Source organism: Phytophthora ramorum, assembly GCF_020800215.1.
Source record: "Phytophthora ramorum isolate Pr-102 chromosome Unknown Phyram_PR-102_s0002, whole genome shotgun sequence".
NCBI classification, from domain to species: Eukaryota; Oomycota; class Peronosporomycetes; order Peronosporales; family Peronosporaceae; genus Phytophthora; species Phytophthora ramorum.
In genome coordinates, this window is record NW_027150648.1 from 3,643,083 (window position 1) to 3,659,146 (window position 16,064).

General features: G+C 54.0%; 8 protein-coding genes across 8 annotated transcripts; 5 read left to right on the plus strand and 3 right to left on the minus strand.

Annotated features, from left to right (window-relative positions):
- Window positions 1-370: 370 nt before the first annotated feature.
- Window positions 371-2,952, minus strand: KRP23_2594 (Potassium/sodium hyperpolarization-activated cyclic nucleotide-gated channel 4; the record flags this gene model as incomplete). Its single annotated transcript, XM_067887351.1, has 4 exons — window positions 371-1,483; window positions 1,559-1,597; window positions 1,676-1,763; window positions 1,826-2,952. 4 exons carry the CDS (start codon window positions 2,950-2,952, stop codon window positions 371-373), a joined length of 2,367 nt encoding a protein of 788 aa, XP_067749945.1.
- Window positions 2,953-3,175: 223 nt separating this feature from the next.
- KRP23_2595 (uncharacterized protein) lies at window positions 3,176-4,096 on the plus strand (the record flags this gene model as incomplete). Its single annotated transcript, XM_067887352.1, has 1 exon — window positions 3,176-4,096. One exon carries the CDS (start codon window positions 3,176-3,178, stop codon window positions 4,094-4,096), a length of 921 nt encoding a protein of 306 aa, XP_067749946.1.
- An 88-nt stretch (window positions 4,097-4,184) lies between these two features.
- On the minus strand, window positions 4,185-5,243 carry KRP23_2596 (Aspartate racemase; the record flags this gene model as incomplete). Its single annotated transcript, XM_067887353.1, has 1 exon — window positions 4,185-5,243. The coding sequence occupies one exon, from the start codon at window positions 5,241-5,243 to the stop codon at window positions 4,185-4,187; it is 1,059 nt and encodes a 352-aa protein (XP_067749947.1).
- Window positions 5,244-6,367: 1,124 nt separating this feature from the next.
- KRP23_2597 (Triacylglycerol lipase ptl2) lies at window positions 6,368-8,578 on the plus strand (the record flags this gene model as incomplete). The annotated part of the gene is made up of 1 exon (XM_067887354.1): window positions 6,368-8,578. One exon carries the CDS (start codon window positions 6,368-6,370, stop codon window positions 8,576-8,578), a length of 2,211 nt encoding a protein of 736 aa, XP_067749948.1.
- Window positions 8,579-8,827: 249 nt separating this feature from the next.
- Window positions 8,828-9,530, plus strand: KRP23_2598 (Cysteine dioxygenase; the record flags this gene model as incomplete). The annotated part of the gene is made up of 2 exons (XM_067887355.1): window positions 8,828-8,979; window positions 9,068-9,530. 2 exons carry the CDS (start codon window positions 8,828-8,830, stop codon window positions 9,528-9,530), a joined length of 615 nt encoding a protein of 204 aa, XP_067749949.1.
- A 123-nt stretch (window positions 9,531-9,653) lies between these two features.
- KRP23_2599 (cAMP-specific 3',5'-cyclic phosphodiesterase 4C) lies at window positions 9,654-12,218 on the minus strand (the record flags this gene model as incomplete). The annotated part of the gene is made up of 2 exons (XM_067887356.1): window positions 9,654-10,455; window positions 10,537-12,218. 2 exons carry the CDS (start codon window positions 12,216-12,218, stop codon window positions 9,654-9,656), a joined length of 2,484 nt encoding a protein of 827 aa, XP_067749950.1.
- Window positions 12,219-12,514: 296 nt separating this feature from the next.
- On the plus strand, window positions 12,515-13,386 carry KRP23_2600 (DnaJ-like protein subfamily B member 3; the record flags this gene model as incomplete). Its single annotated transcript, XM_067887357.1, has 4 exons — window positions 12,515-12,617; window positions 12,680-12,735; window positions 12,793-13,127; window positions 13,206-13,386. 4 exons carry the CDS (start codon window positions 12,515-12,517, stop codon window positions 13,384-13,386), a joined length of 675 nt encoding a protein of 224 aa, XP_067749951.1.
- Window positions 13,387-13,810: 424 nt separating this feature from the next.
- Window positions 13,811-16,012, plus strand: KRP23_2601 (putative inactive purple acid phosphatase 9; the record flags this gene model as incomplete). Its single annotated transcript, XM_067887359.1, has 2 exons — window positions 13,811-15,065; window positions 15,138-16,012. The coding sequence occupies 2 exons, from the start codon at window positions 13,811-13,813 to the stop codon at window positions 16,010-16,012; spliced, it is 2,130 nt and encodes a 709-aa protein (XP_067749952.1).
- Between the last annotated feature and the right edge of the window lie 52 nt (window positions 16,013-16,064).

Consider the following 16,064-nt stretch of genomic DNA (forward strand, 5'->3'; position numbering starts at 1 on the left):
AAAAAATAGGGAGCATGGGCCGTTGCCAACGACCATCGGAAGCCACGCAGACATATCGGTTGCTGGCCACCCTCGTCCGATACGTAACTGGCCTTGGACATGCAAGTCATGGGCAGTGCTGGGCACGGCCGGCAGTGCGCTGGGCAAGTGCGATGCGACTGTCCCGAGATCGGCGGTACGGTGCGTGCTTGGGATTTGAGACGGAGTCGACGCCATCCTTATGCACTCCCAGTCATCTGCACAGGTCCCGCCGTTCGGTCGGCCTGTCAAAGGAGTCATGACTCATGTGGAGGCAACTTCAACTATCGCCCCGAAGCTTGGATGCTCTATTTCATTTCGCTTTGGTGTTCGCGCTACGGTAGGCAAACTATTAGAAGGGGCCTTCTCGTTCAAACATGGCGGGAGGCGAGACGACGGGAGGCAACGTAGGTGCCTTGGCCGGTATCAAGTGGCGAAGGATCTGCTCCAGCTTCTGGTCAAGCTCGTTCATCCTCGCCTCCATCTTCTGCTCGACTAAGCGCACCTGGCCCTCAAGCTGCTGCAACTGCAGCGGAGTGCCGGTACTGCTAGCACTAGCGTGTTGCGATCTTCGATCGGGTATCCCCAACGCACCGCTCATGGCTGGCGAACCTGACTCGGGAAGTGTTTTGCTCTCGTCGGTTGCAGTGTCTTCCGTGATGGGATTCAGCGAGACCGTTTTCTCCGAATGCGAGGTCACTGCGCCAGAGGAGGCGACGGAGGCGGCAACAGCGGCAGCGGCAGCCACGATGCCATTCGCTATTCGCCCGTTTCCTTGACCTCCACGGACTTCTGGCGGTGCTACAGCTCCCGCCACGCTGAGAAGGTTCGACAACCGCGGACGGAAGTTTGCAAGGACTCGCGTTTTGTTCCGCAGCTTGTCCATGTTCTTGTAGGCCTGAATGGTCTTCTTCATCTTGGCGTCGGCGAGCGCCGTCATCTTTTCCATGCGCTCGGGGCCGTCGTCCTTCCACATTTCGCCCACGCGCTTCACGATGAGCTTCTTCATGGCGGTCGCGAACTCGGGGAACTCGACCAAGATTTTGTCAAAGCCTTCCCGGGCGAGAACGCATAGCTCAGCCATGCACTCTGCCTTCACACTTCGTGTGCGCTCGACCTCCATGACCACTCCGATCTCGCCAAAGAAATCGCCCTCGCTGAGCAGAATGATCGTTTCGGTCTCGGGCTTCTTGCAGCCTTTTGGTGGAAGCACGCGCACGATACCTTTCACAATCATGAACAGCTCCTTGCCGATTTCTCCTTCGGTGATGATGTAGTCGTCCGGCATGTAGATAACTTGGTGAAGCTGCATGCAGATCATGCCCAATACCGCGTCCGTGGCTAGCTGGAAGAACGGAATCTTCTGCAGGTTGTCTTTGAAAAGGTAGATGGCTACTTGGCGGCGCAGCGTCAACGACATGCCCGGGTCGTGCAGCAAATTCAATTGCTCCGACAGAGCACGATTCTGCGGATGGATTGCAATTGCAGCAGCAAAGGTCAGTAAACGATCGGGGGAGGCGTGGTCGCAAGATGAACGTACGTTGAGCCAGAGGTAGTCATAGTAAGCTGTCACCCGTGCCTGCAGCAAACCCAAACAACCGTCGGTCAGTGAACCAAGTTAGCGGCTTGTATGAGGTACAACAAGAATATTACGGACCCGCAACGACTTGGGTAAGCTCAACGCGTCCATCTCGTGAGTGACATGGTCCATTTTCTTACGAAACGCGTTCTCAGCCCTGTTCCAGCTATCGTTCCACAAACAATTGTTAGTTGCCTGGACTTTCACAGGACAAACTGTTTCAAATACCTTTGGACGAGGTTGATAATGGTGCCAAACACTATGGAGGTCAAAATGACGCCGTACACGGATACTCCACTGGACCACAGATAGATAGCACTGTTCAAGTCGTCACTGGGTGAATGATTGTACCCCCCACTGAGAAAGCGGTCGCGGGCTTCTACATGTGTAGCGGATACGCCCAACATGGACACAATGCCGTGGTGGAAGGCGACCCAGTAAACGTCCATCTCTCCTCCACCGTTGCAGTGCGGTCGGGTGGCTTCGACTGCGTCAGCGCAAGGCTTGAGAATGGCGACCCACAGGCAACCAGCCACGTGGGCGGAGAAAATGACCGCGTTGAGTGTGATAATGACGCTCGAGTAGCGTTTGTACCGCCGAAGATACTTGACGAAACGGCCTAGACGCAGCAAGCGTGGCAGCTTGATGTACTTGATCATCTTGAACGATTTCCTCGTTGACATACTGGCCGCGCTGTCTTTAAGAAAGTACTCGAACGGAATGGAGGAGGCAATATCAATGGGGAACCATACAGAGCGTATGTAGGCTCGTCGTATGGAGCGCGGATTCATCACCACGGCGCCGTACTCGATAATCCCCGTCCGAAATCGTAACGCGATATCCAGGAACCCCCACACATCCAACACTTTCATGAATATGTAGGTGCCCTGCGATGGCTCGTACCAGTCGAAACACAGCATAAATGGGATAATCCAGGAGTAGTAAACAACGACTAACGCACTGACGAGGTCCCAACTGGTCTTGAGTGGAGATTGCGGATGCAGCACCCAACGATAACGCATTCGCTCGTGGAGATCGAGCAGCGACATTCGCAGTACATTTATGCTGGACTTCTCCGTCGCGAGTCTCCGCAAACTTCCAGACGAGCGAGCCCAGGCATTGCTTCGTCGTAGTGTGCCGGGTGCACCTGGAATTGCTTGAGTAGCTGTCTTGCTTTCGTGTCTGCTATTCCGGCCGAGAAATGTTGGGCTACTCGGGCCCGTGGCTGGTTCTTGCTGTGCAGGCGGTATCGACCGCGTTTCTTCCATTGCAGCCCCCGCTTCTAAGCTCGTAGCAGCAGCGTCGGGATCTGTGATCACTGGCACAATATGTGAGTTGACCGACCTGCGGAACATGACGGCTGCAAATTCCCCCCGCAGCAAGAGTCCTGCTCGGTAGATGCAAGCCGCCTGTCGATAGCAGCACGCCCAATCCAATTAAACTCACTCGTCAAGACACCAACAGAAATACCACAAGAAACAGGAAACCACCCAAGTTGAAGTGCTCAAAACCGGACTATTCTACAATCAAAATAACGTTAGCATCCTAAAAAACAGCACAAATCACAAAAAGCGCAGCATGTCGCTCGGGTTTCTTACCGAGTCGGCGCTCGTGCCGTCCAAGGGCAAGACCATCAATGTGGACGCCAAGAGTCTCGTGGACCTCAAGGCCCTGGTCTCCCAGAAGGACCAAGAGCGGAAGCGTCGGCTGCAAGAGGCTCTGACGGCCGAGAACGACGACGGCAGCTCGCGACTGGGCAAATATGCGCATCTGCGAGGCGGCAACAAGCGTCGCAAGAGCTCGGACGAGGACAAAAGGCACCGTAACCGCGGGGTGGAGGTCCGCAGACGCCGCGACGAAGAGGTCAAGCAGCAGGAAGCGCCGGATGAAGACGACGACGAAGCGTGGAGTCGAAAGTCGGCGATGATGCTGCGCAAGAAGGCAAAATTGTACGAGGAAATGGTCAATGGAGGTGGCAACGACAGTCTGAAGGGAGAGTGTCTCGTGGACTTTGAAGCAAAGAAGTTCATGACTCAGGACAGAAGCAGGAAGGCGACGAGTGTGGAGATTACGGACGAGTTCGGACGCTCGAGACAAGTTGCACCGGACAGCGAGGAGTACGCGGCCTTTGTGCAGACTCAACAGCAGAACGATGAAGTAAAGAGGGAGGAGGTCAGAGACCAAGAGGATAAGGCTGGTGGGGGCAGCTTTGTCATCTCGCAGTGGGAGAAGCGGCTGAAAACCGCGGAGAAGAAGCATCTGACGGAGGTTCATGAGCGAGCGACACTTGCGCGGTCACTGGCGCCCGCTGCCTCTGCAGGTGCAATTGATAAGAAGTCGAGGAAGCAGCAGCGCTTGGAGCGTCTTCGCAAACAGCGAGATGGAGCAGCGGCGAGTGGTGATGGCGGGGTAAAGAACGAAAGTACGGATGCTGCTGTGGACTCCGCAGCGTCTAAGAAGGCGACAGACTTCCTTAACCAGCTTTCATCATTGATCTAGTTGCAAGTAAATAATGTTGGAGCTCCGATTGATTCGTACTACGATCTAATACCTTCAGGTCTACAAGCATCATTTACGTAGCATGAGGTTACCCTGATGATGGCGCTGCCGTTGAAGACCTTGAACTGCCAACATACTTGAGCGGTGCTAATGGACCCGTGCATGCCATGGGTGCACACAGAGGCACGACAGAATACACACTCGACACCTTGGCTGTGTTGCTGGTGCCTCGAGCTTTCAGCCGCGATGGGTCGGCCTCGCGAATCATGGCGCGGGCAAGCGCCACCATCGGGTCTATGAGGAGAACGCCAGCGAAATGTGTCTTGCCAGCAAATACGAACGGGATCTCGGTGCAACCCAGGATGATAGCCTCAGCCCCGTGTTCACGCACAAGCTTAGCGTAGCGCTGGAAATTGGCCTCGGAACGAGGTGACACGGCCGGCGCTGTACTCTTCACTCCCCATTCGCGGTTATATATCGATTCATGCAGCTCTTGCTGCATCGCTCCCGCAGACACCTCGACAACCTTATAACCGCGAGGCTCGAGCAGGTCGTGATATACACGCGACTCGCGAGTACCCGTCGTAGACATTAAACCAATGCGTTTACACAGTGGCAACTCTCTTGCAATGCACGCCACTGTCTCCTCCAGCATATGCACATGGTGCACATTGCAAGCGTGAGCCGTGCGTCGAATGAATTCGTCCCAGATTGGTTGAGCGTGAAATGTGTTGCAGGGCACGCCCACCACGAGCCGCGCACGTCCTGCCGTAGCTGCAGCGTGCATCATGGCGAACGTGCGGGCCATGCCGCACGCCGGGTTCCCGACCTCCTTGGCCAACTCTTTGCTGTCACAAGGTACTTCTCCAGGAGACGACCCGCTATCCGAGTCTGAATCGGTCGCTTCAGCGCTGGAGCTCGCAGCGTAAACCAGGTACTCGGTGCGGTCCGTCATATCTTCGGAGCGCGAGAAGTGGCAGACGTTCAAGTGGCCTTGGTCTTCTCCAGCGCTGTCGGTGTTCTGCAGTATGAGCTGATGCAGTAGCAGCCCGGCGGCGGGTCCTACGCCACCACAGATGCCCAGCATCACCTCCTTGGGCCTCTTGGTCCTGACCTTCTTCACTTTGACAGCCATGGGCGACTCCATTGCCGCTGGAGGAGGGTTCACTGGCATTGAGTTGCTCGCTAACTCAAAGGCAGCTCACTAATGGAGAATAGGTGTGACGCAGGCTCATTCCACCTCTGTCCGCGCTGCAAGACGCGTGTAGGGAAGTGCTCGAGGCCTCTGCCACCCACTTCCAGACTCACTCGGACGAGATCGCTGATGATTGGCGGAAGCGCGTCCTCAGATCTGAGAACGCGAGCAGTGCGCCGGAATGCCGAGGGAGAGCTGCGCTGAGTTGCTTGTTGCCACGAATTCGACTACCTTCTTTGTCGCAGCTTGTACTATTATATATAGGAGGAGTGTGTCCACGATTGCGTTCATTCTTGTCTCGAGCTGCACATTGGAATGGAACTCTCCGCTTACAGATCGCAAAAGCACCCCACTCAACAACGAAATGAACGCAGCGAACTGCGAACTGTGCGTGGAATCACTCGGCAATGCACGTACACCGCAGCCTGCTCATTCGCGTTGATAGATTTGCGGCCACACCTACGCTTTGTGTGGCATATTCTGATCCCACCCACTTCAACTTGCTGCTCATCCTCGCGTAACACGGTCTAACTTCAGAATACGACATGTCAACTTCAGAAAGCGTCAAAGCGCCTCCAACGACGAAAGCGACCACGGCAACAAGGGGAAGAACTGTCAACTTGGCGCAGCAAGAGGCCCGAGGCAAAGCAGGACGAAGCAAATCGCAATCCGCGTGACGATATAGCATCATTTTTCCGCCTCATTTTTTATCCACTCGCCGGGCTCAATTTCAAATACCGATCTGACATTGGTCAAAATGCCGTCGTAAACGCGCGATTGGCTGATTGACCGTCCACCACATGTACCCATCTGTGTACGGTCCAGCTGCTGTCACCGACCCGCAGCAGCAATCTGAGAAACGAGCGTCATGCCAAGTATCGGTAAAGCATTCACTTTCTCATCTGCAAGCCGCTTGCCATTTACTCGCCCAGAAACCAAGCAAACCGAGGTATCCACCCGCCTGCAGTGAGGAAGGCCAAATATACAGTACCGGCCACTACCGCTTGAGAGCCTCGACTGAAGCGTGAGGTGGAGGAGTAGTGTCCGCGTCGATTCAAATCTCTATCTCAAGCAAAATGCAGGCAGCCGTCACACACCCGACTTCCGCGACGACGCCAGCGCCTCCGGTGCAACTGAAGCTGGAGTTACCACGCACAGCCAGCGAGCGTGCAATGCCGATGGTGCTGCAACCCAAGGCCTCGTGGAAGGACTCGGAGCGCATTGCGCAGTTCGTGGCCAACGTGACTAGTGCAGTTCTGGTTGTGGCCATTGCCAGCTACTACCTGATGCCGATGGCTGCGCTCGCAATGACAGAGACCCCGCGCCTAGCGGCTCAAGTGCACGCCCGTGCAGCCTGGACGGCTGGAAACGCCTCCGCGGTGCTCACGGACGGCTGGCAAGCGCTGCAGAAGCTCGACGTCAAACCGTCCAGTTCTTTTGTCTCGATTCTGCAGCTCGTGTTTAATAGTGCGCAGGTCACTGCAGCGCTCACGTTGACGATTGCGTGCCTGGTGTTGATCCGCAAGTACAAGGTCATCGGCTGGTTCCTGTATCTGCAAGCGGGCGTGACGCTGCAGTGGGGGATCGCTTTGTACCAGTTGGCGCGCATTATATTCTCCATGTCGTGCTATGTCACAGTTAAATTTACCAAAGTCGTGCTCGTGCTTCTTCGACGTGGATATGCGAACATCTTTGGTGTCCGCAACAGACAGGCTGTGGCGCTTCGACGACTCATGAAAACTGCGCCGACACACGCCGTGTGGGTGGAAATGGCCGAGTATCTGGACACTCTGGAGGGCACAGACCACTGGAAAACTACTATCTCGGACGATGACTTGGAATACTGTGACTTCGTACAGCTGCGGAAGAACTTGAGTGGTCTGAAGCGCGCCATGGATGAAAAGAAGCCGAACATCAGAGAGCTCCGATACATGATGGCGGCCTGTGTGATGCGCAATGAGCTGGGCGTGGACTCGTCTAGCCTGCACCTCGAATGCAAATCTGGCACCAAGACTGTGATCAACGAGTACAATGATGCTATTGTGCGTGCACTAGAGATCCTGGGAAATACGAGCGAGGAAGAGTTTCCACGCGCGGAAAAGATCGATTTTTTCAAGCACATGAAGCAATCGTTTGGATCAACCGCGCTGTGTCTGAGTGGTGGTGGCTCCATCGCAATGTACCACAAGGGCATTATCAAGGCGCTTCTCGAAGCTGACGTAATGCCGAATATCGTATCCGGGTCTTCTGGCGGTGCCATCACAGCAGCAATGGTTGCCTGCAAAACGAACAAGGAGTTGCTTGACGATATCATACAGGACGATGTCTCCACACGATTCATTCCGCTGGGCATTCGATGGTTCCCACCTCTGCTAGATCAGATCACACACTGCATCAAGACGGGCTTCCTTATTGAGTGTTCTACGTTTGAGCGGACGACGCAGCATTACTACGGCGAGCCGCTGAACGATGTGCACAAGGCCATGTATTACACCTTCCAGGACGCCTACCTCAAGACAGGCCGTCACGTGTGTATCACTGTGTCGGCTTCCGATGTCAACAGTGCGCATAAAGGGCCCAAGAAGCTGCTGTTAGACCACATCAACTCTCCCCACGTACTACTTTGGAGCGCAGTGGCTTGCACATGTTCGCTACCTGGAATTATGAAGAGCAAACAGCTCATGGCACGTGACTTTGATGGTAAAGTGGTGCCGTACAATTCGCTGGGAAAAGAGTGGTGTGACGGCAGTATCCAGCACGATTTACCCATGGAGACCATGGCTAGCTGCTTCAACGTCACGAACTTTATCGTTTCACAGGTAAACCCGCACGTTGTGCCGTTCGTGGGCGACGAGATCGATCAGCCTGGCTTCCGCAAAAGTATCTTCCACACATTGGAAAGCGTAATTGCTGCTGATGTACGCCACCGCCTGAAGATGTTGGCTTTCCTGGGACTTTTCCCTAAGATTTACGGACACCAGTTCAGCGCGTACTTCCGGCAGAACTTCTCCGGTAATGTGACCCTTGTGCCGGAGTTTTCGTTTCAAGAGGCGATTGGCATCAAAGCTATCCAGAACCCGACCAAGCAAGACATGCACGACTACATTGAAGGCGGGCAGCGGACTGCATGGCCGAAGCTAGCGTACATCCGCCACCTGTGCAGCATCGAGAAGTGCCTGGACCGCCAGCTCGAGAGTCTGCTGGGGCCGTCCGTTGTTCCTTACAACAACTGGCTGCATCCAGACTCGAAAGAGCAGACTTCGAGCGAGAGTACCCCGACGGTATAGCTGTACAGCTTTATGTAAGACTGACAAAAGGGAAACTATCTGTTGAAGTTTTTTATTTTAAATGGCTACATCGAACTTACCACGAGACCTGCAGCACCGGAACGAATGCTCTCTTCTGATTGATCCAAAAAGGGTAAGTCGTTGAAGAACAAGGACACAACGAACGGTCGTTCATTCAAGCGGATACTAATGGAGACGGCAAGCATCATGGACATGGGGACGATCGACACACCGCACACTTCCTTGGCAATGGTCCTCGATCCCGATAAGGTCGATATGGAAAGTACGAGCGCTCCAACTCCGATGGACCTGGCGCAGCTGGTGGAGACTCTTGAGCGCGAGCTGGGACGCGATCCCAATCTGGCCATCAAGCACAAACCAAAACTTCAGCAACTACTCGAGTATGGAACTTGTACTGCATGTTTTTTTCTAGTTGCAGATCTGTCCACAACAACGATATTAATACTCGACTGTACCTGTACCGGATAGGAACTTCCCAGTGAACATGGAAGAGCTGCAGCGCTTTGCGCACTTCGATCCGTCGCGAAACTACACGCGCAACCTCATCTCGACGGACAATGAGACGTATGCTCTTATGCTGCTCTGCTGGAACCCTGGCAAGTACAGCCCGGTCCACGACCACCCCACGGACGGCTGCTGGGTCAAGGTCATCCAGGGCTACGTGAACGAAGTGCGCTACGAAAAACAGGGCGACAAACTCATGGAGACGTCCAATGTGGTGCTCACGTCGGGTGTCACTTACATGGACGACTCGTTCGGACTGCACAAGGTCGGCAACCCACATGCGGAGAGTAACGCTATATCCATGCATCTCTACTCTCCTCCGTACGAAAAGTGTCGTGTCTGGTTCGACACGGAGGATGCCGGCAAGTCGTCCGTGTCGGTGGCCAACTACTTTACTGAGTACGGTGAGAAGGTGGAGTACTCGTAACTTTTCTCGACGATTGTATCAAACGAGAACAGTGCGGGATGAAACATTTCCAATGAGATCAGCGGCCTCCCCGAAGGAAGTTTGGTTTGTAATGGTACATATACTCTAGTTTTACAATGATCTTCAGTCGTCTCTAGTTTCATTCTCCTTTTTGTTCTTATGAGAATCCGCAGACATCGTCTCTAGGACAGCTCCGTCGGTGTTTTCGATTCGGCTTTTCCACGTGGCAATATTGTTGCGCAGTTCTGAAATGACGGTATCGTACTCGTCGATGGCGAAAACCTGACCGGCCGTATCGAAGAGCGGTGTAGCCACCAAAGTGAGGAAGGTGACCTGACTGCGGGGCAGGTTGGCCTGCTTTCGATCACATAGAGGCGAAATCGGCAGGTTGTTATGCTCCTCCGTCTCGCCCTGCCTGAAAAACTCCTCAGATATACGTTCGGCCCAGCTTTGGTGGTACTCAAAAGGTTTCGCGGTGTGCCCAAGATCTGCAAGCATGAGCATCGTCTCCATGAGCAGGGATAGTTCCAGGCCCTGCGCCTCTTCTATCATCGCAAACTTCTTGGTTTTGAGCACTGAAATACGCTGAAAGTGTCTTGCCAGGTCCGTGGCAAGAATCATCCCAATGATAATTTTGCGAGACTCAGCTCTTTCAGGTGCAGCCATGTGACTGAAGACGTCGAACGCGTCGTGGGACAGGATACGGTACAACTCGGCAATGTGCATACGCTCCAACACCGAATCATCGCTGTAGGTGATTGCAAGGCTGGACTTGGTGGCGATGAGAAAGCCATTAGAAACGCCCGGGTGAGAGATATCGTGCGCTGCCGCAGCCACGAGTCCAACGAGTAAAGTGCCGTCGTCAACGTTCAAATGCACTCGACGTAGGTAAAAATTGATGTCAGCTACGACCGCTGCAGCGTGACTGCAGAGAATAAATAAAAAAACGAAGAGATCAGTTAGACCGAGTCATTCTCTCGTTTGCAAACGGGAAGCTAAAACTTACAGGTGATTGTGATATGGGTTTCGAATAGAATAGCGTTCTTCCACTGCAGCTGCAAAATTTGTCAGCTTATTCTCGTCCAATCCAAGGCGCTCGACGAATCCATTCATGCGTACACATGCCAGAAACACTGCCTGCAACGGTGCAGGACAGCGCTGCTTCAGGTATAGCACGTCGACGAAAAAGCAGTTTTGAAGACGATCCATCAGCCAGCTTGAAAGCTCGGCAGATGCATCCGCCCTTATCCCGGAGTCTATGACGTCTTCCAAATTATTGCTGCTATCAAACACGCGAGCAAGCCCACCACTAGAATAGCGGCTCTCGATATGAAGGTTCTTGGTACTCAGGCGTCGTGATGTTGCTACGCGAAGGATATCATTCGACAAGGAATAATGGCGAGAGCGGCGTCCGTCGCTACCGGGCCCAGCAGGAGATCTAGATTCATCTCCTGACGCCGCTGGATGATCTTTGAAGTCCATCATGTGCAACCAGCCCTGCACTTCCTCCTCATATTCAGGCATTGACGAACTCACGGTCACTTCAAAAAGATCCTGATTGCGAACGAGTGCCGTGATAATCTTGTCAATGTCGTGCTTTTCAGTGGCACTCATTTTCACCTTGATTTGGCAGAGAATTCGCAAAATGTCGCCCATTTCGTAGTGCAACTGATAGTTAAGTTTGCCGGATAGCTCTTCCTTCATTTCGAGATTAGCACTGCTCAATCGACGAGTCTCAGTGACAAGGTGAAAGGATGTGAGAAACTCGCGTCGTGTACTTCGTTCCTGCTCTCGAGCGATACGAACCAAGAACAGCAACAGGAGTAAAAATGCTGCCAGAAGTGACAATCGTCGGCTGGGTATCACTTGCGTGGTCGAGTGTACACCAGTCGTCACGATCGCGATGAGTGCCAGCTCGGCTGCCACTACGATGCAATAGGCGAACTGGAGGCGTAATAAACTCGTGCACACGCAAGCGCCAAGCAACTCCATAAACAGCAGGCTATCCAAAAGGCCCTCACCAAGCAGTACAGAGGTAAGCCTGACGTCTTCAATTTGAACTGCAGTCAGTTGCTTCGCCAAACGAGTCTGTTTCTCAATGCCCGCAAAAACTACCAGAAACAATGGGGTAATTATGCAGTGGTAGAAAAGCAATAACACAAGCTGCACAGGATCCACCCTCACACTCGGGAAGCGGTACTCGCCTCGTCGGCGCCAAATATGAAGCACACAGACCGATGCTACTGTGTACAACACGATTACTACGCCTACGAAAGCCTCATCATCCAGCCAGAGCGCATGAGAAAACATCGCGGTCGAAAGCAAAGACGCGTTATCTCCAGGTGAGGCAGCTAGCTCTGCAAAAATGGACGCAACATAAGCTTCAGTAACAACGAGCGTCGCCGCGCTTGAAGAAGCGAAACACCACGCCGCAAACGCGAGCAGCACCGCAGCCATGTAGAAGACGATCCCGGTCTGCCATTCGCGGCGGAAGTAGGTCTGGAACTTCTGCTCTACGTCGCGGTCCTCGAAGTAGCACAAAATCGAGTGCGTGGGCTGCTGCACCAGCACGACGGCACGCGGCACCGATCGTCTCGGCACCCCATTGACGGCGCGCTTGGAGAGGTTCGGATGCAGCAGCGGTTGCGGCACAGGCTGTACAGGTATCAGCGGCATCACGGCGGTCATGTCTGCTCGGCTAGTACTTGGCAGCCGACGTCTGGTGACTTGCCACCCGGATCTCAATGCGAGCGTGCGTCTAAAGAAGCAGAAACGGTAGCTGCCATGGTCAAATGCAACAGTCGTAGAAACCACTACCAGCCTAAATGTAGCCATGCTACCAAAAATGGCTACATGGCCGAAATAAAAAAAAGAAGGTCGTAGCACTCGCATTAGTTGGTGTAGCACACGCTACATTGGCTGGGATCAAAAAGCCAAAAGCTGACGTGGAGCTAGTCGTCAGTTAGCAGTTACCGGTAGCGACCATGGCCGAGGCGGACTACTACGCGACGCTGGGCATCGAGAAGACGGCCACGGAGGAAGAGATCAAGCGCGCCTACCGCAAGCTGGCCATCCGCTACCACCCAGGTCTCTTTCTCTCCCTCCTACGTTTGTTTTCAGATAGCTAACCCAGTTTGCTTCCCCCATAGACAAGAACTTGGACAAGAAAGAAGAAGCCGAAGTCAAATTCAAGGAGATCGGAGAGGTACCCTATCGTGGGCACATCTGGTACACAACACAACTACTAAACTAGTATATGTAGGCGTACTCGGTGCTGTCGGATGTGGACAAGCGGCGTCAATACGACCGCTTCGGCAAGGCAGGCGTGGGGGGCGCGGGAGGAGGAGGTGGCCCTGGCATGCACCCGTTCCAGGGGCAGGACGCAGAGGATATTTTTCGCACGTTCTTCGGCGGCCAGGACCCGTTCTCCATGTTCTTCCAGGAAGGAATGCGCGGCGGAGGTGGCATGCACAACTTTGGAGGCTCTCGCGTGCATGTCTCGCAGTTCGGACCAGGGTTTTCGTTCACGTCCTTTGGGGGCGCGCCCGGCATGGGCATGCCCGGCATGCGTATGCACCGTGTGAACCAGAGGCAGCGGTGCGTTGGCATTTGATTGCTGCAAAAACGGAGTGTGCTGATCTGTGAATGTTGCTATTATGTGGTTGGTTGGTGCAGTGCACCGCCTGGACAGAATGTTGCTGGTGACAACAGACCTCAGGCGAACGGACGACTCTCGCAGTACCGAATTGGCGGCGGAAACTTGTTGCTGATCTTCTTCCTGCTGTGGATCATGGGCGTGCCATTCAGCTACCTGTGGATAGCGCTTATGCTGTTCAGCTACCTTGGCCTCGTCTAAACAGGAACTGGAGCAGTGGAGGAAATACGAAGAACCTCAAATCCCAGTAATACTGGACATCGTCTCCACGGAGCAGCACACACCTGATTGTGCTTCAGGTGTGCTTCACTCTCTACGGCTAGAGGCTTAGCGAGACGAACTGGGTTTCATGCGCGCTTCCTCTTCTGCAGCCAGAGCGTCGACACGGCGCGGACGCTACGCCGCCGTCGACCAGAGCGAGCGAACCCGTATATATAATCGCTTAGTCTGAATAGATTTTGCTGCAATACGTCACACTTGTGTCCACCTGCGTCCTCCAAACTGTCCACGTCTCAAATCACCTCGGTGAATTCGCCCATACCGCCCCTTTTCTAAACTCTCTCCAACTGTAATCATACCTCTTCACTTCCGATCCGCCCAGAAGCGCGCCATCCGGCCGGGAATCATGACGTCGCGCGGCTCGGACGCGTCCCTGGAGCGCCGCGCCTTCCTCCCTCCTTCGCCCACACACTCGGAAGATGTTCTACCTTCCCCCGACGTGCAAACGCGGCCCCGTAAGTCCTCGAATTCGCCGAGAACCAGGCCTTTGCATGGCCTTGCCGCCCTCCTGGCGCTTGTGGGTCTCGTTATCGTCGGTTCGCTGCTCTACGCCACCGAAAAATCGTCCGGCGCCTCACTGCATGATGAGAAGATGCTGGAGATCGAAGACGCGTTCAACACACCGCGTCGGCTCGCGCGATTCGAGGTGAACAAGAGCATTCTGGACAATCTGGACGTTGTGAACGTCACTTTTGAATACAAGGCGCCGCAGCCCAAGTATTTCGGACGGGATCGAGTGGCTGCGTATTGCGTGAGCTTCGCTGATGAGCTGGCCAATCGCACGCCCAGTGTGCAGGAGTTTATGGACACGGTGCCTACAGACGCCAAGAGCTCCGGCGTTGTGGAGATCGGACCTTTAGTCAACATGCGGTGCTCGTGGCTGCTGCGGTTCATTACGGGGGACGATCAGGTGCTGGGAGAGACCAAGTTGCTGAGGTTTAAGCGTGGACCGACGCAGCCCTTGCAGATTCATCTCGCGTTGACGGGGAACGCGGACGAGATGAGAGTCAAATGGGTGAGTGACAATGTCACGGATCCGGTCGTGATTTTTGGGAAAGAGAAGGAGAAACTGGAGCGGGTTGAAAGAGCGACGCAGAGCAGTTATACGACGGAGGACATGTGCAATGGCCCGGCGACGACCGTGTTCCCCAGGAATTATAGAGACCCGGGACAGATATTTGATACAGTCATGACCAAGCTGGAAGCAGGGGAGACGTACTTTTACAAAGTGGGGAACCAAAAGGGGGACATGAGTGATGTACTGGAGTTTAGGATGCCTCCTGGGCCGGGCAGTAATAGTGTTGCGGCGGATGCAGATGGATCGAGCATGAGCTTCTTCGTGTACGGCGACCTCAACACGCCAGTTGGGGCGACGGACAACTTCGCAGAGGATAATGGCAACTGTGGAACGACTATGCAATTGATTCGCGAGGACATGGAGCGAGCTGCTGCTGACCCAAGTAAACACAGATATGTGGCTGTCATGCACGTTGGAGATCTTGCCTATGCGATGGGGTCCACGTATATCTGGGACCAATTCGGCCATCTCATTGAGTACGCTGCCGCACGCCTGCCCTACATGATCAGCATGGGTAACCACGGTATGTTATCGATAGCTTCCGTATGATTCATGTCATTATGGTGGAGCTAACCGGGATAATGTGTGCAACTAGACTATGGGTACTTGGAAGGTGTCAAAAGAGATCCAACCAAATGGCCAGTTCATCGGACATTTGAAGAGGATGGCACGCATGGCTATAACTCCTATGGCGAATGCGGTGTGCCGTCAGAGAAGCGTTTCCACATGCCCGAGAACGGCAATGGTGTATACTGGTACAGTTTCGACACTGGTCTGGCACATCACGTGGTGGTGAGCAGCGAGCACGAGTTTGCGCGGGGTTCGCCACTGCACAAGTGGCTGGTGGACGATCTTAAGTCTGTTGATCGCTCAAAAACGCCGTGGCTGTTCGTATACATTCACCGACCGCTCTACTGCTCCGTCGCCTACTCTGGTGACTATTACCGATCTCTGATGTTCCGTGATCAGCTTGAACAAGAGTTGGCTGACTACCACGTGGATATCGTGTTTGCGGGTCATTATCACTCATACGAGCGCACGTGTGCTGTGTTTGGTGATCGCTGTATCGAGTCTCCCAGCGGCAAGGCGATGGCGCCAGTACACATCATGGTTGGCTCAGGTGGCTACAAAGTAGATGATGCCGGGTTCTATCGTTCACGCTGGCGCGAACAAGGTTTCCTAGAGCACGGCTACGGGCGAGTTCACATTTACAACTCGACACACCTTCGCTTCGAGTTCGTGTCGGACGTGGAGCGCAGAGTGAAGGATGAAGCCTGGATTGTGTCGACACACGACTGGCCTAGCAAACGCGAGCGATACCCTCCGGGATACTTCCCACCCCAAGAGATTGCAGGCCATGGCGCTGCTACGATTTTGGCTTTGCTTGCAATCTACGCCGTTATTGTGCCAGCAATACGTCGCGCAAGAGACAAGCACTACATGCCCCTGCCGCCGATACGGTTTTCTTAATAGAGCGGAGATATCGTTTTCATATGACTCTTTCTTAGATTTTGCCATACCA